The sequence below is a fragment of the Toxoplasma gondii genome, chromosome VIIa (genome assembly GCF_000006565.2).
Source record: "Toxoplasma gondii ME49 chromosome VIIa, whole genome shotgun sequence".
NCBI lineage: Eukaryota > Apicomplexa > Conoidasida > Eucoccidiorida > Sarcocystidae > Toxoplasma > Toxoplasma gondii.
The window spans coordinates 1,797,461-1,823,362 of record NC_031474.1 but is presented as its reverse complement, the minus strand read 5'-3'; the positions used below and the strand labels follow the sequence as shown (position 1 = coordinate 1,823,362).

At 52.7% G+C, this 25,902-nt stretch overlaps 3 protein-coding genes across 3 annotated transcripts; 1 reads left to right on the top strand and 2 right to left on the bottom strand.

Annotated features, from left to right (window-relative positions):
* Positions 1–92: 92 nt before the first annotated feature.
* TGME49_204400 (ATPase synthase subunit alpha, putative) lies at positions 93–8,275 on the bottom strand. The gene is made up of 13 exons (XM_018779300.1): positions 7,813–8,275; positions 6,952–7,124; positions 6,583–6,697; positions 6,067–6,157; positions 5,545–5,637; positions 5,012–5,115; positions 4,286–4,411; positions 3,650–3,770; positions 2,998–3,105; positions 2,446–2,588; positions 1,621–1,806; positions 1,164–1,294; positions 93–801 (listed from the first exon to the last, which is right to left on the bottom strand). The coding sequence occupies exons 1-13, from the start codon at positions 8,029–8,031 to the stop codon at positions 678–680; spliced, it is 1,734 nt and encodes a 577-aa protein (XP_018637308.1). The 5' UTR covers positions 8,032–8,275; the 3' UTR covers positions 93–677.
* A 226-nt stretch (positions 8,276–8,501) lies between these two features.
* Positions 8,502–19,353, top strand: TGME49_204410 (endonuclease/exonuclease/phosphatase family protein; the record flags this gene model as incomplete). The annotated part of the gene is made up of 9 exons (XM_018779301.1): positions 8,502–13,260; positions 13,786–13,911; positions 14,452–14,591; positions 15,452–16,332; positions 16,785–16,860; positions 17,587–18,029; positions 18,610–18,737; positions 18,997–19,062; positions 19,297–19,353. The coding sequence occupies exons 1-9, from the start codon at positions 11,779–11,781 to the stop codon at positions 19,351–19,353; spliced, it is 3,399 nt and encodes a 1,132-aa protein (XP_018637307.1). The 5' UTR covers positions 8,502–11,778.
* Positions 19,354–19,368: 15 nt separating this feature from the next.
* Positions 19,369–25,901, bottom strand: OWP1 (oocyst wall protein OWP1). Its single transcript, XM_002367673.2, has 4 exons — positions 21,620–25,901; positions 21,051–21,413; positions 20,734–20,965; positions 19,369–20,340 (listed from the first exon to the last, which is right to left on the bottom strand). Exons 1-4 carry the CDS (start codon positions 21,699–21,701, stop codon positions 19,518–19,520), a joined length of 1,500 nt encoding a protein of 499 aa, XP_002367714.1. The 5' UTR covers positions 21,702–25,901; the 3' UTR covers positions 19,369–19,517.
* Between the last annotated feature and the right edge of the window lies 1 nt (position 25,902).

Below are 25,902 nucleotides of genomic sequence, written 5' to 3'. Positions count from 1 at the left end.
TATATATATATATATGAGGTTGCCTATGGATAAACATACATATGCTATACATGCATATTATATATATATATATATATATATATATATATATATGGAGGCGTAAGCACTGAACCCCTAAAGTCCAGAGTCTCGCCGTCGGTTTACATGCAGACACACGACCAGGTAGAGAGGGAGACTGCGATCTCTTTTGCGAACCACAGGGCATCAGCTGATCTGTTTCCATCGTTCTGCCGGAGGACCTTTTGCCCGGTAAGCCTCTGTGTGTCTTTGCTTGGAAAAGACTCCACCCTTGTCTTCGTCTCCTCTAAAGTAATTCACTGATTCATACACATATACATATATAAACAAACATCTAGATGCATGCATGAAGAAAATAGGCTCGAGTCAATCTGTGTACGGGTGTGTGTGTGTGTTTGTGTATGGGAGAGAGAGTGTGTGTATGAGTCTTTCGAAGAGGGCTCCTTTGGTCTGTCTGGCGCCTGTTGGGCGAGCGCGCGAGCGACCTCGTTGCATGCGTTTTTAGATGAAAGTCAGCCTGCGAGTTGGGTGAGCAGAACGACGAGACACCCTCGCTGTTGGAGGAAACGAAGAGAGACGAATGCACGGGTCCGAATACCATGCGTTTCGAGACGAACAACGCGCCAGGCACAGAGAGACAGACGCGAGAGGCGGCTTCCTCATCTCGAAAGCAAAGAGACGTCGACTCCGAGAAACCTTATTTCTTCTTGAACTCGTTCATCGCCACAAACTCGTCGACTGCCGCCCGCAGCTTCGCCTCCGTCTTCTCGCTTAGCTCCTTCTCTCTGAAACACACGCGTACGGATTACCGACAAGCGACTTGCGCCGAAAGTCACATTTGCGCTTTCTGCACAGACACGGTGTGCATGCAGATTCACATAGATACGACTCTATTCAGGCGACAGACGAATCGAGATTCAGAGTCGACAAAAGCCAAGCACGGTGAAACACACAGACGCACAGACGAAAATATGCGTAGCCGTCGATAGGCTTCTCAGTGACCATGCAACGCACCCCGCAACAAATCCGTCTCTCTCGCCAGACATGCACAGACAGAGCCGGGCAGGAGACGCCTCATTCGCAGAGCGCCTCACTTCCCTGCGGCTGAGGAACTCTCCCCACAAGCGCTTCAGGCCTCTGCTTACGTTTCAATGGTCTTGAGAATGTCCTGATGGTTCGCGTTGATGTAGTCGATGAAGAGAGATTCAAATCGCGAAATCTCCTTCGGATCGAGCGGGTCGAGGTAGCCCTTCACTCCGCAGTACAAAACGCACACCTGACAAAAGAAAAAACCGCGACGTATCGAGTGTCTCTGCATGAGTAGATATGAATTTATTTGTACATCTACCGATATGTTCGAGCAGGTAAACACACTTATACATCTCTACATAACTACAAATAGGAGTTGTCAGGAATTGTTCCCTCGGCATTTGGGTCGACTGGTTCTGCCACCCAGTGGCTCCCCACATGCACATCTACACACTCGCATGCGCAAACAGTTGTGCATGCATCCTTTTTACAGAAAAGAAAGACCGACGCGACACGCACTACGTGGTAGAGTCGAGATTCGAACGAAACTCTGTTTGTTTCCTACTTTTTTACCTGAACAGAGTTCTTCATGGGGGAGTACTGGCGCTGCTTGAGAAGTTCCGTGAGCGCAGTGCCGCGGGTCAGCAGCTGACGCGTGGACGCATCCAGGTCACTTCCGAATTGCGCAAACGCAGCAACTTCGCGATACTGCGCCAACTCCAGCTTCATCGTTCCAGCAACTTGTTTCATCGCTTTCACCTAGAAATAACAATTACAAGCATACCCCTAAAACCGTTACAACAACATCGTTACAAGAACATTCAAATGCACATACAGAGATATACACAGACGCAGATGGTACGCCCATCCGCGCAGGTTGAAGGACGTATGCAGACATGGAGACACTGGGGCACCGAGATGCGTGTCTAACAGATGCTTTCTCTTTCTACGTAGCACTGAATATACACAAAAATGTACGTCTTCATGTAAAATCGAGTGTGCGCGGCTAGCTCTCAGCATGTCAAGAAGACGAAAAACGTCAGGCGCTCGAGGATTATCACACTTGCCGCTTCCCTGAGGAAACAAGTAAATGGTTAAGGCGGGGCTCGAACACAAGAACACAAGTAAAAAGGAATGCATTCACTTTATATACAATTCTGCACTCCCATATACACATGGCTTTTCACTAGTACCTACATATCCTATATATCTATATATATAAGTAAATAATACACGGAGTTCAGATACACAAAACGGGCTGCCCAGAGAGCCACAGGCGTTGAGATGAATGCTGCTCGACTTGGCGTTTTCTCGAGTCGTCGCCGAGCGAGGAAAAAACGCAAAGAGTTTTCACTGATGTCAATGGAGATCGAAAGAACGAAAAAGTTTTTTCCTCACCTGAGCAGCAGAGCCGACGCGGCTGACCGAGAGACCGACGTTGATAGCAGGGCGAATGCCTTTGTAGAACAATTCAGTTTCCAGGAAAATCTGTCCGTCGGTGATTGAAATCACGTTGGTCGGAATATAAGCCGACACATCACCTACGAGCACAAGGAAAGGACGAAAGCGCCATGAAATCTACAACAAAGAACCGAGGCGAGAGTCGCCGAAAGCTCGGATGAGACCTGGAGTCACAGGAGTGTTCATTCCGCAGGTTCCCGCCAGCAGAAAAAGCAGCAGCGTTGAGAGCGCGTGACGCACTACAAGCATTTGGATCTCCCCGTTCGCTTGCGTATGCTTTTTTCCGATTTGCTACTCGGTGCTGCTCGATCCCGGGGCTTAGTCTTTCTCTCGAATCTCCAAGACGCACGGCCGTCTCTTCTTGGATAATCGCTTCCTCCGGTCATCCTCCCTCTCTCCTGAGCCTTTGCTGTCCCCCGTCTTCCTCCCTTCTCGCCTCCCCTTCTAGTGACGCGTCCGCGCACTTCGGCATATGTCTCGAAACCTCACCCGCTTGAGTCTCGATGACCGGCAATGCAGTCAGACTGCCGCCGCCGCTCTTGTCGCCCATCTTCGCCGCACGCTCCAGGAGACGCGAGTGGAGGTAGAAGACATCTCCTGAACACACAAAAAACGAAACAAGAGCTTGTAAACGCATCACGAGCGAAGCGCGTCGGCAGCGTGTAACGCAGGAACTCTGGTCAGCTCACGCCTGTTGAGCGCCAGTTGATCCTCGTGGCTTCCCTGCAGAGAAAGTCACCACACTGAGGAGACATCCCGGTCGGATCTCTCCGAGCGACGCTTTCTCTGAATGCGTTTCGATGGCAGAAGCAGGAGCGAGACACAGGCTTGAATCGTCACTGCGAACGACGACGGCTTGTGTCCTCTCCCTCAACCGGAATTCTCTGCGCCAAACGAACACCGAGCGCCTCTTCGCTCCTCGCACACGAAAGACAAGCAGACGGCAAGTCCTTGAGACGCACATGACCGCAGAGACACCGCCCGCTCTCCGATCAGCTGTTGCCACTCTGTGCCTTCCTCTCTGTCCAGCCTTTCCTCCCGCTGTTTACACGTTCTCTCGCCTCCTGTCCCATCGCGCGACCCTCAGTTTTACGGATCGCGACACTCGCTCTGACGCGGATGCGGAGAAACCGCGGCTCACCGGGATACGCTTCGCGCCCAGGCGGACGACGCAGCAGCAGAGACATTTGACGATACGCAGTCGCTTGCTTCGACAGATCATCGTAGATAATCACGCAGTGTCGGCCGCTATCGCGGAACCACTGAAAAAAAGCATCCGCAGGAACGAAACTCACCCTTCGCCGTCTCTCTCGATATTTACGGGGACAGCACAAACGAAAGACCAGGCTTTACACATGCATGTAGGCACGCATTTGCAGGGGGAGAGATCCACTTCTCTACCGGAAAAGAACTATCCACGTCCATGCCCCCCACAGGCATCTACAAACACACACGGAGACGTCCAAATAAATATATAACGAACTCGTATCGCCAAGAATGAAAGTGAGAAGCTGTGCTCACCAAGAAAGATGGTCCTGAAACTCGAGATGGTTCCAGAGTGTCTCCAAGAAAAGCGTTTGCAATACCTCCTTCCACTCACACTAAAAGCCTCGTTCATTTCCTTTCACAGAAGGTACGTTGACATAGCAGTCAACAGAAACACACACAAAATCTCCTTCTAAAGCAGAAACAGAACGACGCACAGCCCGTCAGTGAAGCAATATACACGCGAACGCATTTTCAGCGGATATTCCAGCAGCTCCCTTTCAAGCCTCACCTCGCCCATGGCGCAGCCACTGTAGGGAGCAAGGAATTGCAGGGGCGCGGCCTCGCTCGCAGTCGCAGCGACGACGGTCGTGTACTTCATCGCATCGCGCTGCTCAAGAGCCTTAACGATTTGAGCCTGAGGACATGATGGAAAACATTTACGTTCTGGCTTTTTAAGTTCCGACTGAATCCTCGTGCTCAGCGGAAAGCGACAGGTGCAATCGAGGAACAAGTCATGTCCCACACATCGACATCTGCAAATATATATATATATATATATATACTCATATATATATATATATATCTACATATATATATATATCTACATATATATATATATATATGCTCGTTGAAAGAGAGCCCTATTCGTCTACCTCTATATCGAGACAGAAGTGTATCGACCTGCATGTGTACATGCATAGAGACAAGTCGACCAATCTACGAATGTGCAAGGGCATAAGGGTCGATGCCTAGACGGGTGAATACTTCCTTCCATACACATATGCACACTCAAATATCTATCTATATATGTATATAAATGTCTATATATATATATATATATATATATATCGATTTTGAATATCGCGTGTGCATCGCGTTGATGCAGAGAATCTTCGGAGGGTCTCGCGATCTCAACTGGGGGCAGGGATTCTTTTTGAACGCTTGCGTTGCCCTTGCGCTTGCCCGGACGTCACGCGCCGACCGATCCCCGAAACGATTTTTTTCGTCCACTTACGACTGTCGAGCGTTTCTGCCCGACGGCGACGTAGATGCAGTAAAGTTTTTTCGACTCGTCGTCAGTGCTGTCGTTGATTTCCTTCTGGTTGATAATGGCGTCGACTGTACAGACACCCAAAGGGAACATTCGACATGCGCCGCTCTCAGTCCTCTCGGGAGACAAGCGACCGGTTTTCGCTGTGCGCGCCTTCCGCCCGCGTGACGGATGAACACCCCCGTTGCGAAGAAAGACAAAGCCCCGCCGGAAAGAAGCTACGCGGTGGAAGCCGTCGTGCGGATGGAGTGTACAGACACCGCAGGATCTCCAGCGATGCGGAGATGGCTCTTGCGGGAGACGACAGACTTGTGTCTTCTCTGAGGGGTGTGTACACGGCAAAATAGAAGTGATGGCGGAGGACGAGCGACTCGCAGGCGCGCGAACCGCGAAAAGAACACCGATGCTCACAGAGCAACAGAAAGCAGACAGTGGGAGAGAGATCTACGGATGAAACAAACGCTTCTTTGTGGAACACACAGGGCCTTTCTGCTGACCTGCGACTGCGGTCTTCCCGGTCTGGCGATCGCCGATGATGAGCTCGCGCTGTCCGCGACCGACTGGAACAAGCGCGTCAACGCACTTGAGTCCTGAGACGGCAAAGAAGGAAAGACGAGGCGAATCGAGTGCGAGGAGTTTTTAACGAAAGGAGGACCAGAAAGAACAGCAGAACGGCGAGAAGCAAAGACACAGACAAACGGAAAAGAGAGACGGGCGGCGAGCCACAGGTGAGACGGAAGAGACAGACGAGAAACAGTAACGAAAAGAACAAAGAAAAGTTGAGAGATGCGGGGAGGAGAGGCAGGACCCACAGGGCAGGAAATATGAAATGACGCGTGAGGGGAAGGAACGAGTACTCCTGGAGCAGCTCAGAGGAACAACGGAGATCCCCGAAACAAATGCCGCTTCTTTTTTCTCTCCTTCCCTCCTTCCACTCTCTTCCGTGGGTACTCTCTCCTCGCCGTCTCGTGTGTCTTTACACGTTTCTCCTCAGACGCTTTCCGGCTTTCTTTCCTCACCTGTCATCATCGGTTCGTGTACACTTTTGCGGGGAATGATTCCGGGCGCTTTCAACTCCACACGGCGACGCTCCTTCGCAGGGATAGGACCCTGAAAAAGCAACGAAAACTCTTCTTTGCATGCATAAACTTCCGCGATAACCGCACAGAGTCAACAGAAGAACGCTCCATACGCCCCCCCCCATGCCAGTCAATGCACATCTATAAATATATATATATATATATATACGTATCTCGATATGATGAAGAAAGCTGTGTGAGAATGTATGTGTATTTCCTGGAGTTGAGATCTCAATACCATCTCGTCGCGACTTTTTGCGCCTTTGAACTGGCGCGACGTCAGGTGAGAGAGGCCAGGGCAGAACCATGAGCATGCACGCCCATCAGCAGACACACAGCAGCCCAGCGAGAGAGCAGAACTGAGCACCAAGGAGCAACTCAAGGGCATGGTTGCGCCTGCACACGAAGGCGCGCATGGGATAGACGCCGAAGAAGGCTGCATGCGCCGAGGCTCACCTTTCCGTCGATGGGGTTGCCCAGCGCATCCACGACGCGGCCAAGAAGACCGGGTCCAATTGGGACATCGACGATGCGGCCTGTTCTCTTCACGCTGTCTCCCTCCAACACGGACCTGCAAAAAGAGAGAAAACTCCCCACGACAACGCCTAGGAGAATCTCCAGACGAAAAGATGTTTTCACAAAACGTACACACAGAAGCCTTCGCAAGACGTTCCGGACCTCCCCTCGACACCCCGCCCTCGTCCTCGCGAAGCGGAGGAACTCGGCAAAGAAGAGACACTGCACACCGGCGTTCCCCACACAATCGGAGACACCTTCGGCGTCAGCGTGGGAAGGATCCTTGGAGCAGAAGAGCAGGAAACTCACCTGTCGTCGCCAAAAATCACAACGCCGACGTTGTCTGTCTCCAGGTTGAGCGCCATGCCTGTCATGCCATTCTGGAACTCAACGAGTTCTCCGGCTTGGACGCCTTCCAGGCCAAACAGCCGCGCGATGCCATCTCCGACAGAGACGACGCGACCGACTTCCTCCGTCGAGGTCTGAACAAAACGACGAACCCAAGAGAAGGAGAGAAAAAGCATGGAACGCGAGGTGAAAAGGAAAGACGGAGGCAGACAGAAGAAGGCGAGAGGAAGAAGAAGAGAGACAAGAGAGATAAGAGAAGGGAGAGAGGAGAGAAGAAAGAGAAAAGAAGGCGTCGCGTCTCTTCAGAGTGCTCACGGAGACTGTTAGTCTTCCGGCGAAGAAAGATGGGCGCGTGTGTGTGAATACGTTCCAGTGCGGTCGCACAGCATCTTGTGCAAAGAGTTTGCTGGGAGAACGCCGGGCGTCCATACACCCCGATTGGACGCCCTTCTCACAGAGATTAGACGCTTCTGCCTACATTCCTCTCCTTCTCCCTCGTCTTGTTCTCACTCGCGCTACCTTCCTTCTCACTCTGCGTCATGTCCCCGCGTATCCGCGTCATCCTCCACTTTTCCGCGTTTTCTCCCTGCTTCCTTTTGCTCTTTCTTCTCTGACTTTTCTTCCCTCCTCGCGTCTCTCTTTCCACCGACTCCTTTCCATGTCCCTTTCTTCCTTGGTCTGTCCTTCCTTCTTCCTCTTCACCTCTTTTTCGCGCGGTGCTCGGCCTCTCTGCGTCTCTCCTTCGTTCTCCCCTCCCTTCCTCGCTCTCCCCTTGCTCCCTGCTTCTCGTCTCCTCTCTCGCGTCGCTCTGCGTGAGCTCACCTGCGTCTTCCACCCTGCGATTCTTTCTTCGAGCAGTCGCGACATTTCTGACGGAGAGATTTTCGCTCCGGCCGCGCGGAGGCTGGAAGTGTGAAGAAGTCGGGCACTCTGCAGAGCTCCGACCGCGACAGCACGCGCGCCGAGGCCCGATGCGAAGGCGCGGGCGCCGGAGGCGGCGACGGAGACTGCTCGTCTCGCGAGGCAGGAGTGGATCGTCATTGTGAAGCCGAGGAAAATCGAGGGAAATCGCAGGAAATGCAGAAACGGGTGCCACCGGTCTGGGCGGAGGCGCCGGAGAGACGGAGGCAGAGAGGGGTGCCACACACCACGAAGCAGACGGGAAAAGTCTCCTGTCTCTCTCCTGAACAAACGCGGAGAGAGGGCGAAGATGGAGGAAAGAAAAGGAAGAAGACAAAGGGAGACGAAAAGTGGAGAAAAGCCGAGCAGAAACGCCGACCACGACCGACGGAACACCTGCACATGCGTCGCTCTGGAGAAAGAGGGAGGAAACCCGCCGCTCGTCGCTCTTTTCTCCCCCGAGTGGAAGTCCCGACTGAGCCTGCCTAAAACGCCCCGCCGGTTAATGGACGAAGACAAAACAAGTCCCCGCCTGGTGTCTCCTGGAGAGTGCGTCTTTGCGCGCACTGCGCGCGGTCGGAAGACTCGCGGCCTGGGGTTCTCTGACACTCTGCGACCGCGGAAAAGGAGAAGGAAACCGCCCAGTCGGAAAAGCAAAAACCAGTTTTCTCTTTCTCAAGTCGTCTGGGTCGGCAAAAAAAAGAAAACTCTCCCCGCGCGCGCCTCGCGCGGCCCGCGCCCAAGCCCCAGCCTCCGCGGGCGGTGTACCTGCACCGCAGGAACGGACCTGGACGCGCGGTTGTACTCTGCACATTAGCGGGGAAAGAGAGAGGCGAAAGAAATGACGGAAGGGCACAGATGGCAAAGAAACAGGCGTGTAGATGTGGAGGACGAGTAGAGAAGCAAATCGAAAGGGGGAAGACGAACTTCAAACACCTTCGGACTATCCACAGGCACTCGAAGCTCCTCGACAGGCAGTTGCCGGGCTTTCGCCCTTTCTGGGAACGAATTTTCCTTCTAAAGAAAGAAAAAATAGAGCACCGAGTCTGTTCGAGGCGTCGGCCGCATGTGGAATTACAGTACGTCGCCCTCCTCGCCTCACAGTGGGCGAAGGCAGGTCGCCGAAAAGGTCTTGCAGACACTTGAGTTCTCGAAAAAGGAAAAAGCCACAGAGGGACGTTTCACAGATCAGTCCTGCGTAACGGCTTCGGTGGCCGTGAAAACTGGAGAGCCGAGTCCAGACAGATTCCGAGCATTCGTGCGGAATCTGGATGGACCTCTGTGTTGTCTCCCGCCTAGGCATGAGTGTGTGCCGACCCTCATTGCTGCTCGTTCTCAATCGACAGATCCGTTCTAAGTTGTTGTCCTCATCTCTTTCGTTTTCGCTTGCCTAGAACTGTGACTCTCACAAGACTATTCTAGTCTGCTATCAGCTCGACCGCCTCCTCCGCGAAGGCGACTCTCCTAGTGGCTGTGCGCCTCCTACGCGTTGTTCTCCTGCGCGGGCTCCGCGCATTTGGAGCTGAAACATCGTCACACCTACGTATCGTCAAGCTACGGTTTCTGTGTTTTTGCATTTGCGATGCTGCGTGTCTGAGGAGAGGACCGGCTGTTTCGTTTCGCGCTCGCGGTTCAGTGCTCTTCGCTTTCTCGCGGAAATGGCATCCGCATTCGCGAAAGCTGAGTGAGAGGGGTGTGTGCGTGTCTCAGCCTCATCCGCGGTCGGCCTCTCGGAGATACCGCAGCGAGGGAGCGCATGGGGAAAACGGCAAGCGGACCCAGACATGCTGCTCTCTGTCGCGCTCGCCATCCGCGCGAGTCTTTTTGCCTTTCTCCTTCGATTCTGAAGCAGAGGTTCCACAGTGTTCAGTGGAAAATTGGACGTCTTGAAGGGAGGCCACTGAGCGACGGACAAGAACGCCTGGGCGCCGTGGGCTACGAGAAGCCGTCATCCGGTTCTCGGCCTGGGTGTGTTGACTGGCTGGCGCGTTTCTGCCAAGGACGAATCTAGCATTTAGCACCTGGAGATTCGCGTCCGAGGCGAGAGCAGCTGATTGCCTGTCCGGGGGCTGTGAGGCCGACGGAGAGGCGAAGGAACTCTCGTCCGGCGTCTTGCCTTCGCCGACGCGGCGCCCTCGCCGATTTTCCCCGGCATCTTTCTCTCTTCGTGAGTTTCTTTGTCGGGGTCCACTCTCCCTGTGTCTCCCTCGGGACGACTGATGTAGCCTGCGACAAGGAGAATTATGCCGGACTTTTGCACATTCTCCGTGCTCACATGTCCCGGCCGCCGTCGCGTCGAGCTCCTGCGACTTTGCCGGCTCCCTCGCGACTTCTCGCGAAAACCTTTCCAGAAAAAGAGTGGAAAAACGCCTGGAGTTCCGCAAAAACCTTTTCCTTGTTCGTCCTCGTCGCGACTCTGTGGAATTGCACTGCGTGAGGAGCGCAGGAACCCACAGTTTTTCGGCGGCTTGCTTCTCGGCCGAACGCGATGCAGAAAAGCGGTGTTTCGCGGCGACGAGAGTCCACGGAAATGATCTGAAGAAGCTCCAAGCGACCGAAGCTTGTCCCGCGACGTCGATCCTGCGAAACATCCGGCGTTTCATCCGCAGTCTTCCCCTCCGCATGTCCGTCTGGATGGCTTGCGTGACCTTGGTGGCGACGAGCTCTCGCAGTCCTCAGAGCCAAGCAGGCGAAAAACGTTCTGAAGCTCTTGATTGCCTTTCGGTGTCCCGCCATTCCCCTCTCTCTGTCTGAAACGCATGCCGCTGTTTCACCGGTTCCCTGTGTTCCGTTGCCTTGCGTTTTCTGCGTTTTTTTCGACCATCTGGCCAGCTGCACCGAAAAAAAGAACAGCTGTTTCCCGTACCGCGGGCCGCCTCTCCAGTTCCCGGCCTTTTCTTTGCAGAGTTCCTGAGCAATACCTCCAGCCGCTTCTTTGCTCGCAGGGCCTGCAGACGTGGATGCGCGTGCAGGTTCGCTGAATAGTGCAGAAAACTGGCGGGTTTGCCTTGTGAAAACTCCTGGATTTCGCGCGAGCTCGCTCCGAGTTTCCGGCGTATGGACAGCGGAGACGGGAAGCGAGAGCGTGGCCGCAGCCTCTCCGAGGTTTTCTCTTCGTTTCTCCTTTTGCAGGAGTTTGCACTCCACTCTGCCGGTTTCAGCACGATTTACTCTCTCCAAGCGTTCACTGGAACGCGTTTTCCGAAGGGATTTTTCTGCTCTCTCGTTCACCGCTCGCCAGCTTCGTGTACGTCTCGGGCAACACCGGAATCACGCTCGGCTGAGAACGCGCTGGTCCCCTCGTTCCCCTCCTTTTTTTATTGGTTCCACCACAGACTTTCTTCACTCGGCCGCGCTCGAAGTCAGCAAGCAAATGTGCTCTCTAGCAGTTGGCAATTCTCTGTCTCGCCTTTCTTCCGCGTCTTCGTCCACGAAGTCTCTTCTGCAGTTCGAATATTTTAGGCGCGCGTTCGCGTCTCAGATGTCTTCAGAGGCGTCGGCACACCTGCCAGGGAAACCTGCCTCTGCCGGGTCTTTTTCGTCCTTCTTTCTGTCGATTCGGCGCCCTTTCGCTTCCCCTCGTCATCTCCGAGTCCACAAAAAGTCGATGTCTCCACACTTTGAAGATTACCACGCGACGTTGGCCTTCACCATTCTTCCTCGTGATGGCGTTCTTGCCTATTCGAGAGCCGATGAACCTTATCGGTTTCTTTCTCTTTTTTCTCTCGCCGCTTCTTCCCTCTCGACCGAACGCCGAGTCCGTTGCATGCGTCTTGGCTTCTGTCTCCTCTTCTTCTCTCTTCTCTGCTTCTCGTTTTCCTTCTTCCCGGCGGCCTTCGTTTCCTCTCCGTCTGGGCGTCGGACCCGGCTTCTGAGTGTCGCGTAAGGATGGCGTGGTGGCCAGCCTTTCTGCGCTGTTCGAGTTGCAGCAAGGTCCTTCTTCCTCCGCTTTTGTGTTTCGTTCGCTTCCCCTTCGCGGCGCCACTGCTCGCTTGCCTTTCTCGAGGCTGCTCGCTCGCCGCTGCGTCGCCGCCGCCCCTCGTCCGGTCTGGCGCGGCGTGCCGATACACCCGAGCTGTGGGTCGGCCAGCCTCCGCGCTGCTCCGCGGCTTCCCCGCTGCTCCACCGCTTTTGCGAGTCTCTGCTGCGACGCCGCTGAGCAGTCCGGCGGCGCAGTATCGGAGAGACTCTTTTTCTCTCGCTTCGGACATTTCTCCCTTTTGCGAGTCTGGACTTCTCTTCCCTCCACCGCCCTCTAGTGTTCTCTCAACCACTCTCGCGTGCTCTCTCGCGTCTGCCTCGCTTCGCTGCTCTTCTCGTCCTCGGTGCGCCCCTCCATCGCCCGTCTTTCACTCTTCTTCTCCGCCTCTCTCTCTCCTCTCTCTCCCCTCTCCCCTCGCTCCCTTGTCCGCGCTCGTTTCGCCTTCAGCCGCTTCGGCTTCGCTCTCTCGCTCGTCTGCTGCGGTTGCAGGCTTGGCTCCTCCAGTCATGACGTCCTCGTCGCTCGGCCGCTGGCTCCGACGCGCCTTCTCTTCCTCGGTCTTGCCCCCCACACTCGCGTCTCCTGACGGGAGTCCACCTGCCCGTCCGGCCGCGGCCGCCGCGTCGATGCCTCCGACGTCCTCGCCTTCGCCTGGCAGCTGCGACTCTCCGCGGCTCTCTGCCACCGCGAGTATGCTGCGAAACTCCGCAGCCTGCGACGCAGCCGGCGAACCGTCCGGCAGTCGCGCTGCGAGCGCGTCGATTCGCAGGGCTGCTACTCTGCAAGGCAACGACGGAAGCGGGGGCGGCGAGTCGCAGCCGACAGGCGAAGGCGAGCGAGAACCGGAGAGAGGGCAGGCGACGCTGACGAGGGCGGAGAGCGCAAAGGGACAGAAGCGCCAGAGAGAAACGAAGCTGCTGCGAGAAGAGTCTACGCGGCCTCCGACCCCGGAGGCCGTGGCGGCCGTCCACTCTCACGCGCCGCCGTCGGAGTCGACGTCCGCCTCCTCGCCGATCTCGCCTTCTCTCTCGCCTTCGCCGCAGTTCGGAGGCAAGAACCTGTTTTGTCAACTCGACGCGTCGCGGTCTTGGCTCGACGTCCGGAAGCTCAAGAGAGACGTCGAGTCTCGCATGCCCTCTCGCCGCGCTGAGGAACGCAGCGAAGAAGCGCAGGGGCGTGATCACGCAGAAGAGGCGGAAGGCCCACAGTGGAGACGCGACGAGGACGGAGAGACAGAGGACGCAAGTGCGGGGAGAAGGAAGGCCGGTCTGGAGGACGATCGGTCGGAAAGGCAAGACGCTCATGGAACAGACAGTGAATGGTCGATGCGCGTCATGACCTTCAACGTCCTCGCCGAATCTCTCACAGACTACAAATATCGCAGTCTGGTACGAAACAACTTTCGCTGCCCGATGCAGAGACACACACCTCGACTCAGGCGTGCAATGATGCTAGGTACACAGTCCGACTCCTCTCCACGTACATCTATTGTTCGCCGCCATACATACATACGCATATATATATATATATATATATGTATATATATATATATATATTATTTGCATTGTGTGTGGATGTATGGATATATACATATATATATATATATAGATATAGATATAGATATATGCATGTATGCATGCATTGTATGTGTGTGCGTATATATATGTGTGTATATACTTTTGATGGATGTACATATATGAATGCTTGCAAATGCGCGCATATCGATATAGGCGTAGTTCGACGTTGGTGTACTGACACACTCTGTCGCGTTCCTTCTTTGTCTTCGCGAATGTCCATGCGTCTATGGAGAGAGGGGGAGAGGCACACACAGACATTCCCCAGTCCGACTTGGTTTCTCCTTTTTTCTCATGCATGCCCTTCGGACTTTTTTCTCTCTTGTTTTTCATACCCAGGACCAAAACATCGTCAAGTGGACGAGCAGAGTGAACGTGATCGAAAGCGAAATTCGCCGGCATCGACCGGCGATCTGCTGCTTGCAGGAGCTCGATGCGACACACTACCGGAAGCGCTTCCTTCCGGTGAGCTAGCCGGCTCGGCTTATATCCGAAGAAGAACCGTCACTCTGCCGTGACACAGGACTCTTCCAACCTCAACCCACTGCCCTTCTTATGTAGTCAATAAGTATATATATATATATATATATATATATATATATATATATATATATATGAATGTGTGTTTGCATACATATATGTGAGTCGACACAGGCATGTGTATATTTGTGGGCATGCTGAAAAGCCGAAATTAATACTTTTGTCTTGTTTTCTTGGGGCCAGGGTTCTCGGACGGTGCTTGCATTTCTCTGCAGGCGCCACATCCCTCTTTGAAGCATCGTCCAGATTTCCGTATGTACGGTGGACTGGCAGACATACAAATACATATATATATATATATACATGTGGATGTATACATCGTGTTGATACGTTCACACAAATGAATATATTTGTCGGTATTTGCCACCGAGTTTCGCTGTGTGTGTGTGTGACCGAGCACGTCTTACTCGAGTTTCGTTGTTGTGGTATCTGTGCTTGTGCAATTGACGACTTGTTTGCGTGCAGTTTTTTCGCTCTCTCGGTTACGAGGGCGTGTACAAGCAGAAGACGCATGGTCGCGAAGATGGCGTCGGGACCTTCTGGCTGAGAGACCGCTTCGAACTCGTCGAGCAACGCGGCATTGAATTTCGGCATCACAGCAAAAGGTGCGAAACGTTCCAGAATTCCGAGTGCATGCAGGCGACCCTCTATGCAAGGACACAAATGACGTCTCTCCCGGACCCCGCCTATCTTTCTCCATCTGGATCTGTCAGTGCATATATTAGTATACATATATATACATATATATATACATATGTGCATATATTTGTGTGAATGTATATCTCAGCATATATTCGTGTGTTTACTGATATGAATATTTCTGTGTATATAGATGGTAAGAGGTGGTGAGGCGCGATTTCGTGAAGGGGTCTGCTTTTGTGGTTAAATTTTGAGTCGTCGTGTGTCTCCGAGCTGTGTCTCTTCAGAGGCTTATTTTTGCGCTGCCTCGCTGTGACCATGGCGTTCAAATCCACTTACATCTTAACGTCAAACCTGAAATCAATGCGTCTGCACGCAACACGTCCTCGAAAAGGTGTTCGTGGCCCTATAAGTAACCATATTATATATATATATATTATATATTATATATATAGATATATATATACTATATATATATATATATACTATATATATATATATACTATATATATATACTATATATATATATATACTATATATATATACTATATATATATATATACTATATATATATACTATATATATATATGTTTATATTTGTGCATACATGCCTTTATGCCTATATAGACATAGCTGTATGCATACTTCTATCGTCTGTATACCTATGCAGATCGCGGCGGTTGCGGAGGAAGACAGTTTGATGGAAAGATAGGTGTCGAGAAGGTATTTGTGCAGTCCGAGACAGGGTGAAGAATGGAAGACGTAGATTGTGCTTGCCCTGGATCGTGTGTTGCGCCCCTGGGTTCTGTCCGTGTTCTTCCCTCAGTTTGATTGACAAGCCGCAAGTGGGTCTGGTGGTTCTTCTCCGAGAGCGCGCCGCTGCGCCAGCATCCGAGCCTCAGTGCGTTCTGCCTCGCTCACACTCAGTACCTGCTGAGATGTCTGCGTATCCGCGCCCGTCTGCTCGCTCTTGTCTGCCGCCGCGGAAGCCAGCAGTGGCTCGACACGTCAGCTGTCCACAAGCTGCGTCTCCCGCGCCCTCCAAAGTTTCCTCGAAGCGCCGGCGCGAGGCAGCGGCGGCCCCGACGAATTCTCTCCCGTCGAACTCTTCCGGTTCTCGCGCAGACAGAGGAGACAGTTGCCCCGGCGCGAGACCCGCCCAGAGTGTGCCACGTATGGTCGTCGCCGCCAACACCCACCTGCTTTTCAACAGCCGCCGAGGGGATGTCAAACTCGCCCAGCTTCTCCTTCTCCTCCAAGCAGTCTACGATCTGCGGCGACGAGGCCTCGGCCTCCTGAGGGCGGAGCTGCAGCAGGCCAGAGACAGAGAGGCGGGGACGAAGAGACAGTTCAGCAGTGAACTGCGGGCTTCTCGAGCGGCGCCCGACTCAGACGGGCGTGTTGTCTGTCAACAGACAGAGGGGTGTGTGGGGTTTCAGGAGACAGAGGGATGTGTGGGGTTTCAGGAGACGGCGAGGGGCCCTTTGAGTGCAGGCGAGAGAGCTGGACGGAGTGTTTCTCTCTCTTCTTCGATGGAGTTGGCGGGGAAAAGCGAACAAGTAGAAGACGATGATTTGGCGCAAGCTGAGACGCTGCTGGATGTCCTCCTTTGTGGAGACTTCAACTTTACTCCCCAGTCTCCTCTCTACCAACTCGTCCTTCGTGGATCCTTCGACTTTTCTGGTCTCGACCACCGAAAACTCTCAGGTGCCACTCGAAGTGTCTTTTCCACGATCTCATCCGGTTCGAATCTGCTCTTCCGTTGCTCATGATCGAACGCTAAGCGGCCGCCAGTGCTCACCTGTGTGCGTCTATGCATTCCTGCATGCCCGTACCTGTATTTATACACAGACACATATATATTTATATATATGCATATGCTTGTATATGTTTGTGGGTGGTGGTAGACAATCGACTAGCTGATGGCACTGAGGGAGACACACGTGAAGCAGTATTTCTGTGATTTAGAAGAGTTTTTCCTGCGGTTCGCGAGATCTCTGTTATCCGACAATCGCACTCGACAAACGTTTTCATATCTCAGTTTTCGACTCCAGTGGAACGCGTGTCAGCGGGTCATCAGGCATCTCTCAAAAAGCAGTCGAACAGCGAAACTCGAGTTCTGAATTTCTGACCAAGTTCTTTTGTACCCTTTTCTGCAGGACAATTCCTCATGGAACGGCACACGTACCGGATGGACGCGGCCGGCTACCAAGGCAGGGGCGCGACCGTGGTCAGGTGAGGAGCCTCCGGCGCGACGAGAAACTCAGAAACAGAGTTCGGTTTTCGCCAACTTCCTTTTTTCGGCGTTATGCATATGCACATCCATACAGTTTACATATATATATATATATACACATATATAATTATATATAAATATGTAAGGTTTATGTATAGCATATGCGCACATGCGTGTGGGTCATTGAATACACGCTAGCGGGCATGTTTATATATATATATATATATATATATATGTTCATGTGACTCAAGGGGTGGCAATAGGCGGTAAAGGAGAGTCGATAGGTGGATGTCGAGATACACGCAAATGCCAGAGCGTCATTTCGTGTGGAAACCTCCATGTGTGCGGCGTTCGTTTTGCGGCCTGGTTCCTTGTTGTTTCAACTATTTCTGCACATCTCGATTCGGTGTTGCCACGCGTCACTGTTTTCCACGGTGCGCCTCGAAGGGAGTTCGTCTCTTGTCACAGCCTTGAAAAGCAGGGTGTTGACTCGCGATCCGTCGCTGGGTTGATTGCGTCAGGTGGTTTCCCTGCATGCGTTTGATGTGGGCGCCTGAGCTCGATCGTGTCTTCCGTGAACGCGTTGCGGTGACGCTGCGAGCCGAGCAGGTGTGGATGCTGCACTGCACGGTCCCTTACTCCGCAGGACTACACTGGTGCATATTCCGGCGGGTTTCCTTTCTTCGATCATTCCTAGCGTCTCCGGCTGTTCTGCCCTGTCACAGCTCTCCGCGAGAGGCGCAGGTGATGACCAGCTTGGACCCGGGGCCTTTTTTCTCGGCTAGCCAGACGAGTGCTCACTTCCACCATTCGCACAGCGTCCCCGGCGGGATGGCGGATCCCGGAGAGGCGTCGGGCTGCGTACGCACCCAGGCGACGGCTGGCGTCTCTTGCGCCGCGCATGCTGGAGCGTCGACCAGCTCACAGTGGTTGCAAGACCTCTACAAGGTTCTCGAAAACACGCCTGTGTTTGACACGCTCCAGACGCCAGGGCTGAGCAGAACGGCTTCGTCGCCAGGCGGTGCCAAGGCGCAGGGCCTGAACCACTGGAAGCCGGCGCTCAGATCCAGTGCTGTCATCACGCTCCCTCTCCGATTCAACAGCGCTTACGCTCTCCCGACCCTAGGCAGTGAGAGTGACGAGACAAGACGCACAAACGGGGAAAAAGGTCAGACACATGAGCGAAGGGTGCAGAAAACAGCCACAGACACACCATACAGGAGCGACGCAAAGGGAATCGAAAAAGGAAAAAGAAGTAATACAAAAGTGGTGCAAAAGCATAAAGAATCACCATACAGCAGGGGCGCACAAATGTAGACATATATACATTTATATATATATATATATGTACATATGTACGCATATATATATATATATATATATGTACATATATACGCATATATATATATATATGTACATATATACGCATACATATATATATATATATGCGGGGAGATTTGCGGCGAGTCTGAAGAAGGGACGGGCAAGGATTACGGATGACACACCACGATGGAACGCAACAGAAGAATCTGGGTGTTCGTGTCAAGCCAGTAAATGTTCTCTGAGCACAGATTTCCGAAGGTAGCACGAAAAGGCATGCGCTTGGTGGTGAGACTGTGCCTGGGTTCGAGGACGTTCCTTTCATTCTTTCAGCTTTTCACAAAGCTCGAAACTCGTTGCGTGTCAAGGTGGGAACTGAGTGCTTCATCAGCATTGGCAGCGCACGTGACTTTTTTCGGTCTCTCCAGAACAAGCGGCAGAGGCCTCGACCCAAAATGTACCTCAAGTGGTCATGGAGGAGCCGGCCTTCACCGCTTACCACGGATGGCAAAAGGGCTGCATCGATTACATTTTCTACCATTCAAAGTCGCTCGACGTAAGTCTCCCGCAAATCGAAACTAAGTTGCTTCTCTGTGAACAAAGGCCATCTGCGTGTTCTGAAGGGCGCGGGCCTTCATACCAGAAGGCGTTCTTTACAGGATGCCCCGTAGATGGTTATTCTTGGAGAGGCACGTGTAGGATGTGTCGGGTCACCGCGGATACGTCTGAGAATGCTGTTTCAACTAGAGAGCCTTTCTGTTCAGGCATGCATGTGCTCCTGTCTGCGTGCGTTTTCATCTGGCGGTGCAATGCAGGTTGCGCGCATCTACCAGCTGCCAGCTCTGGCAAACGCCAAGTCGTACGGTTGCTGTCCAAACAAAGTGAGTTCGATAGCGCATGCAGAGGCTCTGTGCTCACCTAAGCATCGGTTCTCGCTGTCCGCGGATCCGCGGGTAAGGACAGCAGAGGTAGCCTCACACTCGCAACTCTAATCCCTCTCGAATGCATGTTCTTTTCGAAAGTGTGGGCTTCCATGTGGGCTGTCTCGAAGAAACCAGAGCGGAAGATATTCCTCCACCGCCATAAGTCGTGTTTTTCGTGTTTTGCCTGTGCAGCTCTGGCCGTGCTCGGACCATTACTCCTTGGTCACGGACTTTGTCAAACGCTCGTAGCGTGTGTGTCTGTCTCCCGGGACAATTATTAGGAAAATGCGATCCACGAAAAACGCTTGATTCGGGACTCAACTCCCCAAAGACACAAACTGGACACCTGCCGTGTATTTGCACACTGTTGTAGATACAGATAGTTCGGAGGGTAGCTGACAGCTCTTCGCGTCCTAGAGCTTCTTTTTGCCGTTGGCTTTGTACGGGATGCACGCCCCTTCGTGGAAAACAAACCCGTGGGGGCAAGAGGCGATGGCTTGGATGCGCGCCGTTTTCATGCACTTGGTGCCGGCAGGCTCGAAGCCTGCAGGGCACTTGATCGCCGCCGGTGAAGTCAGAAACCTTTCACATGTGGCTTTTTTGGTTCCGGAGGGAGCAAAGCCGGGGGGGCAAATGTGTTCGGGGTCGATCGTCTCGACTGTCGCGCACTGACCCTTGATGTCCATTTTGAAATTTGCACCACATCGGTGGCTGAGAGGCGCCGTGTCGATGAACACACATCCGTCAGGGGTCAGCGCTCCGCCCAAGATGCAGGCGGTTTCTGCGGGAACAGTCTGGATCATCGAACACTCGCCTTTTTTCAGTTCACCACGCTCACACGAAAGGGCAGGTTTTGCTGTGGTAGACCGGACGCAGCCCCCAGTGCCTCTGTCCATTGTATAGCCCTTGGGGCAGACAAACTCAGCAGGTCGCACGTCTGCGCTTTTGCACACCCCGTCCGCCATTATAAACTTATCTGGACACGTAACCGCAGGTTTCTCGCTTGTCAAAATCGCGCATTTGTCTTTCATCAACGTCGCACCGGGCGGACACTGAAGTTCCGCCGCGACCGTCACCTCCTTCACACACCTGTCCTCATGCAGGGTAAATCCTTTACCACACTCCAACCTAGCAATGTCCTCCTGGACTCGGACGCACTCTCCGTTCTGGAACGAGAACCCAGCAGGGCAGTGCGGAAGCGCTGGCTGCGTCGTAGTTTTCCGGCAGTGTTTTTTCCTGTCAAGCACAAGAAGCAGGGAACACCATTCGGATCCAGCATCTCCGTTTCGGTGCCGTATGCATGCATGGAGCATGCCGACGCGCTGAAAAAGCGGTTTATGGGTACAACACAGACATGTAGGATTCTGGAAGTAGCCAAGGCACCGAATATGTTTTTCGCAGGCGATGCACCGCACTGTTCTAGATGTTTGACGAGCTACGGTACCATGAGTAAGACTGAGAACGTTGAAATCCATTTCTCTTTCTCGCAAGAGGATAACTGGATGGCCACGCAGTCACTTGTAAGGAAGCGGAATCACCACCAACGTATTTCGGTGGAGTGAACAAAGGTGCAGAGATGTGAGAGAAACATACGGTGGAACCAGCGTGCTTTTATGTGGAATGACATACCCGTCATATTCCCCATCCCGGCAGAAGGCTTCGAGGTCGTGCTTCTCGAAGAGTACACATCCGTTGTCTTGTCGTTTGTACCCTCTAGGGCACGAGACTCTAGGCGGCACTGCACCCGTGCGGACGCACGCGCCACTTTCGAAGGCGAATCCTTGAGGACAAGAAGGCACTGGTTCGATATTCTGAGTCATGATACACGCATTCTTCTTTAGCTCGTAGCCTCGTGGACAGCCTGCATTCCAAACAGCAACGCGAAACGGCAACAGAGAAGTTAATGTATGTGCCTTTCTTGTATAGACAGTGATGCGCAGGCTTACTGGGAACGACATCGAGTTTCTCCACGGTCACACATCCCTTGCTTGTGTGCTTGCTCTTAGGGGGGCATCGCGTGATAATGTCGTCTTCTGTGACTCGGATGCAGTCGCCGCCGTTCTGAAGGGTAAACCCCGGTTTACAGCCCAGCTGCGGTTGGGCGTTTACGACTCTCCGGCACTTGCGGTTCTTCTCGATGAAGCCCTCAGGGCAGACCTCGATGCTGGGAGCAAACTCAGTTGTCACGCATTCGTTTCCCGCCAAAACCGACTTTTTCGCGCACCGCATAATGGGTGGAACTTGTCTGGACCTCACGCATCCTCTTTGTTCCAACGAAAAACCCGGTGGGCATGATGGCACAGGAGGCACTGCACACAGGCACAAGGAGCAGAAAGAACGTATTCAAGGAGCGGGATTAATCCTCATGGACTGCCGTAGGATGCCATCTGCTTTCTATTGTAGCCCAATCACAACTCCACGGCGGCGGCAGTCTCGTTCGTTGTCGTAGAGTCCATGCTTGTTCTGGCTATCTAAGGCTGTTGATCGTGATTGTTAACTACGAGAAAACCCTTACCTCCAGGGTTCCCCAACGCTAGTTTGAGCAACGTCTCCGACGACAGAGCCACGACGCAAACGGCAGGAAAAACGAGCTTCATTTTTCTGGATTTGTGAAGATGGGAAATAGGGCCAAAAGCGCAAAATTTGGTACGACACGAAAGGAAAGTAAACAATTGAGAAAAAACGTGTGTTGTGCGCTGGAAAGGAGTAAACTTTCAATTCATGCAGAGCTAATAGTAGAACGATAATAATGAAACGGGCGTTTCGTGTGGGCTGGAATCGTGATCTAGAGCTGCTGCATCGATAACTGAATCGAGCATGCTCGGTGCACGGGGGCCATTGATCCCCGCGCCTGGAGAGAGAAGCTGTACTTCTGTAATAAATACGGCTCTCCTACACCGTTCTTTTGATTGCTCATTTTGTTTCCGCATTAAGAAAAGGGGCGATTTGTGTGTTCCCTAGATCGATCGACCAGCCCCCAGCGTCCGGTAGTGTTCGATGTACGACCCGCTATGTCGTGACATGGTTGACTCATACCTTCAACAAACGCTAAGTCTGCGAGAAAAGTGTGTATAACTGACAGAGTGCCTGACTCTAGGAATAAGAGTTTTTACTACTGGTGTATGGCCGACCGGGAAATATTGTTTTGGAGCAGCCTCGCGGACGACGGAATCCCGATTCTAGTCAGTGCGCGTGAGTGATACACGAGACTGCTGGTATTCTCAATTTTTTCTGTCCCCATTGTTCCGCTGTCGGCAGTCGACGACAGGGGGTGCTAGACTGTCCCCCCCAGTTTTGATGGATCTCTGGGGATGTTTGATTTCAGTGTGGACTAGCGAATGAAACAATGGGCTTAAACAATCAACAGCCAATCCTCCAGCACTCGGTATTGAAGCTGTCTCATATGCGGGTAGCGCATTGACATCCACCACCGTCAGCTGTCTTAACCAGTCCAGTAGGGTGGTGGTGTACCGCAGTCGCAAGGAACTTGGTTGTCTGTACCTGACTCGCTCACACTGGTATAACTCAGGTCAGATAAACAGTGACAGTATAGTACCTAGGATACTGAATACGACTCCGATTCTTTACCTGATGTGTTGCAATGCCCACAGATCCGGGTTTCAAATTGCTGAAGCGCTTTGACTTCTTGATTTCCACCAGCGCTATGAGCTGTAACGCTGAACCAAACGGGGAACGCGTGGCCTAAGAGTGCGTCTACACGGTTCACTCCGCGTTATTGAGCAATCGATGCAGGCAAAGCTAGACGGGCACACAGCTTGAAGCGAATGCACTTCGCCTGAATTAGTGAAGTTGGAATGCGCGCTCACCCAGCGGAACCGACTTCTTTGGTCTTCTGTTCTCCGGAACCTCAGTTGGAAGGGGCGGGACCGCCCTATCGAGGCCGAACTCAGAGAAGCAAAGAATACAAGCAAACAGCCAGAGAATGTACATTCCTACCAACAGGATGCAGTGTGCAGCCAACTGGCCAGCACAGCACTGCCACTCTGTTCTCTGCATTCAGTGGGTCCCGCAAAATGCGCCAAAGTGTTCACTGGTAAAGCTCGCACATACGTTTTTTCCAAAGGTTCCGGAGCGGACTCTCTCTATTCGGCATTCATTTCAAAGGTGCTGGACATGCTTAGAGGCTATCCTCAGGTGCAACACTCACGTCAGCGTGCAGATCCAAACGTGGATTGACGGCTGTCACATCACGACGTGTCGATTCACGTGGGCACAAGAAATGCCCTACACTGTGGCGTCAGGAGAGAACACAGGCTCTGTTGTTACGAAAGCAGTTTGCTCCGTACGGTTTAACTAAACAAGGATTACTACGCAACGCGCCACTAACTTCCTGTTGACCGGCGCCTCTTCGGTGTTGTGTGCGATGCACACCGCTATTCGCGCAAGTGTCCGTCGCGAAATACAGTTTCTGGAACTACAGTCAATTCAGTGAGGGAGCCGACCATGGCCCCTCTGTTGACGCTCACAGCATCTGCTTCTGCATATGTTTTTATGTTTGGAACGCAGTATATCTGCGGGAGGGAGATGTGTATTATGTAGTGAAAGGAATGGCTGGTTCACCCGAGACGCGCATGCCCTTTTAAACGTAAGCCGGTTGCGTCGACGACGGCACAATGAAACCGCTGGCTCCTCCGTATACAGTCGTTGCGCAAACAGGAGTACAGCTCCGCTCGTCTAGCGTGGGAGTGGGTGAACGTGCCAGCTTCGCTGGCCGTAGCGTAGCGCCCGCCCGCCGTTACTTCATTCGGTCGCGCTTTCGTTCTCTGGAACGTTTTCGTGAAGCAGGGTAGTTAGTTCCTTTGTGAGTATTTAGAGAACTATTTCGTTCATGTGGAACTGGCTTTTCGAAATTCGACACCATGTGGTGGGGTGGCGGCAGCGATCCGGGCGTCAACGTGGTCCAACCGGTTGATCCTTCCAGACTTCGATGTAACTCAACACTGCCACCCATCCTGCGATTTCGCCGTTGTTCGTACTGCACCCTCATTCACAGGGATCCGACAGCCCAGAACATGTACCCGTTGACATGCGAACAGCTAAAAGGATCGGAATTCCACAGGGAATCTCCTAGCGAACTTGCCGGCCTGCCCTCAACTCTGTGGCGCCAAGCTATTGAACCGGAAGCAACTCCCGGCAAGGGTGAATAAAGGGTCTTGTCCCCCCCTCTCCTTCAGCCATCAACACGGACTTAACAGGGAATGGTATACTGAACGCGACTTCGAAGGCTTTTACTACCAAGAAGGCCTACAAGAGTGGTTTTTCTGGCCCCGACGTATTGACGTAGAACAGGGATTCTTCTGCAGGGCGTAGGACGCTCAGTGCTGGGGCATATTAGTCAATGGATACAGATGTGCAGTCAGTCTCAGCATGTGATTGTGATGTCTTGGCCCCATCTATGTACATTTGCGCGACAGGGTTTTCCACAACTGATGCGTCTCGCGGATTTGTCCGAACTTTCAGAGTTTCGGTGACACGCGCTCACAGGATACGAAACTGAGGGTGAGCTGTTTCCCGGGGAGCAACTCCTTAAGAGAACCCTGTGAAAAGACCTTATGCGTCCGTGGCCATCGCACGTTACCAAACAAAGCGTGATACCTTTGTCGCGGTCGTCAGATTTCGGAGCGGCCTACTCTTCTGCTGCAGCTTTGGTGCCGTTGTTCCAGAACTCAGCTCCACACCGCTGAACCTAATACCACTGTCGTAGTTAAGCACTATCCAAGGTGTTTAATTTCATGGGTTGGCGAAGAGAATGGTTCATGTCAGGTTAGATTCCGTATTTAACAGATGGCGATGACAGAGACACCGACGCAAGTTGACTGCACATATCCTGCAGAACAGGTGGTGCTGCGATGTCCCCGGGTACAAAGCGCTAACTCGCGCCATGAACAACACGGTGAGCAATAGGTTTCGGGATGAACCTGACTGAAAAGAAAGTTCTCTCTTCCAAATACACACTCACGGAAGGCAGAGAGCCTGAAGGTGTCAAGTGTACTTCATTAGGGCCTGAACCCGAGAACTTTCCCGCGGGAAGTTTTGCTGCATGTCCTTTCGTAAAACTAGCTGTTACGCTGGAGGCCCTTGTAAGGGTGGCAAATGTGCTTCACGCCTACAAGACTATTTCCTGGTGGATTCTGGCGGTCACTGTTGTTTCCTCAGTTGCCGGTGCATGGGAAGGTTGCATGAGGTGACTTCAGGGACACGGCGAAGGTGAGTTTTAGAACATAGGAGTCGCAGTTGTAGCGTGTAACAGGAAGTTACACAGTAGAATGTGGTTCTCCCGTGGTCTAGAGTTGATGGTTTGGTTTTTGTGGTTATAGGAGTCCCTGTTATTGGCTGTAGCAAGGATTTACACACTAGAGGGCCTTTTCTCCCATCGATTCAGTTTGCAGTGGAAGAGGGGCCCCTCTTGGATGATCTCTCGTCCCTCACTGGGGCTGAGGCAAGCCAGCTCGGTGGACTCTGTTGTAGGTCGGCATTTTCCCGTCCCTGTTGGGATTCCGCCAAACGTAAACCTCTTCATGAGAATCCAGGTTGCGGCAGAAGGGGGTGTTTTCCAGTCTGGGGAAAGAGGAACAGTGCTGCTCTGGTCCTTGTTTTATCTGCGTCGTGTTTTTCGAGTGTGTTCCTCCATGATGGCCCGCCTTTCGCTTCGAGGGAGGACATCTTGGCGGTTCTTTCCTTATGGAAATCGACTGCAGAGGAGCTGCAGTAGTGAATGACAATCTGGTATTTCAACAATAGTCTGCACACTGAAGTCACACGTGCAGCTGAACTCTC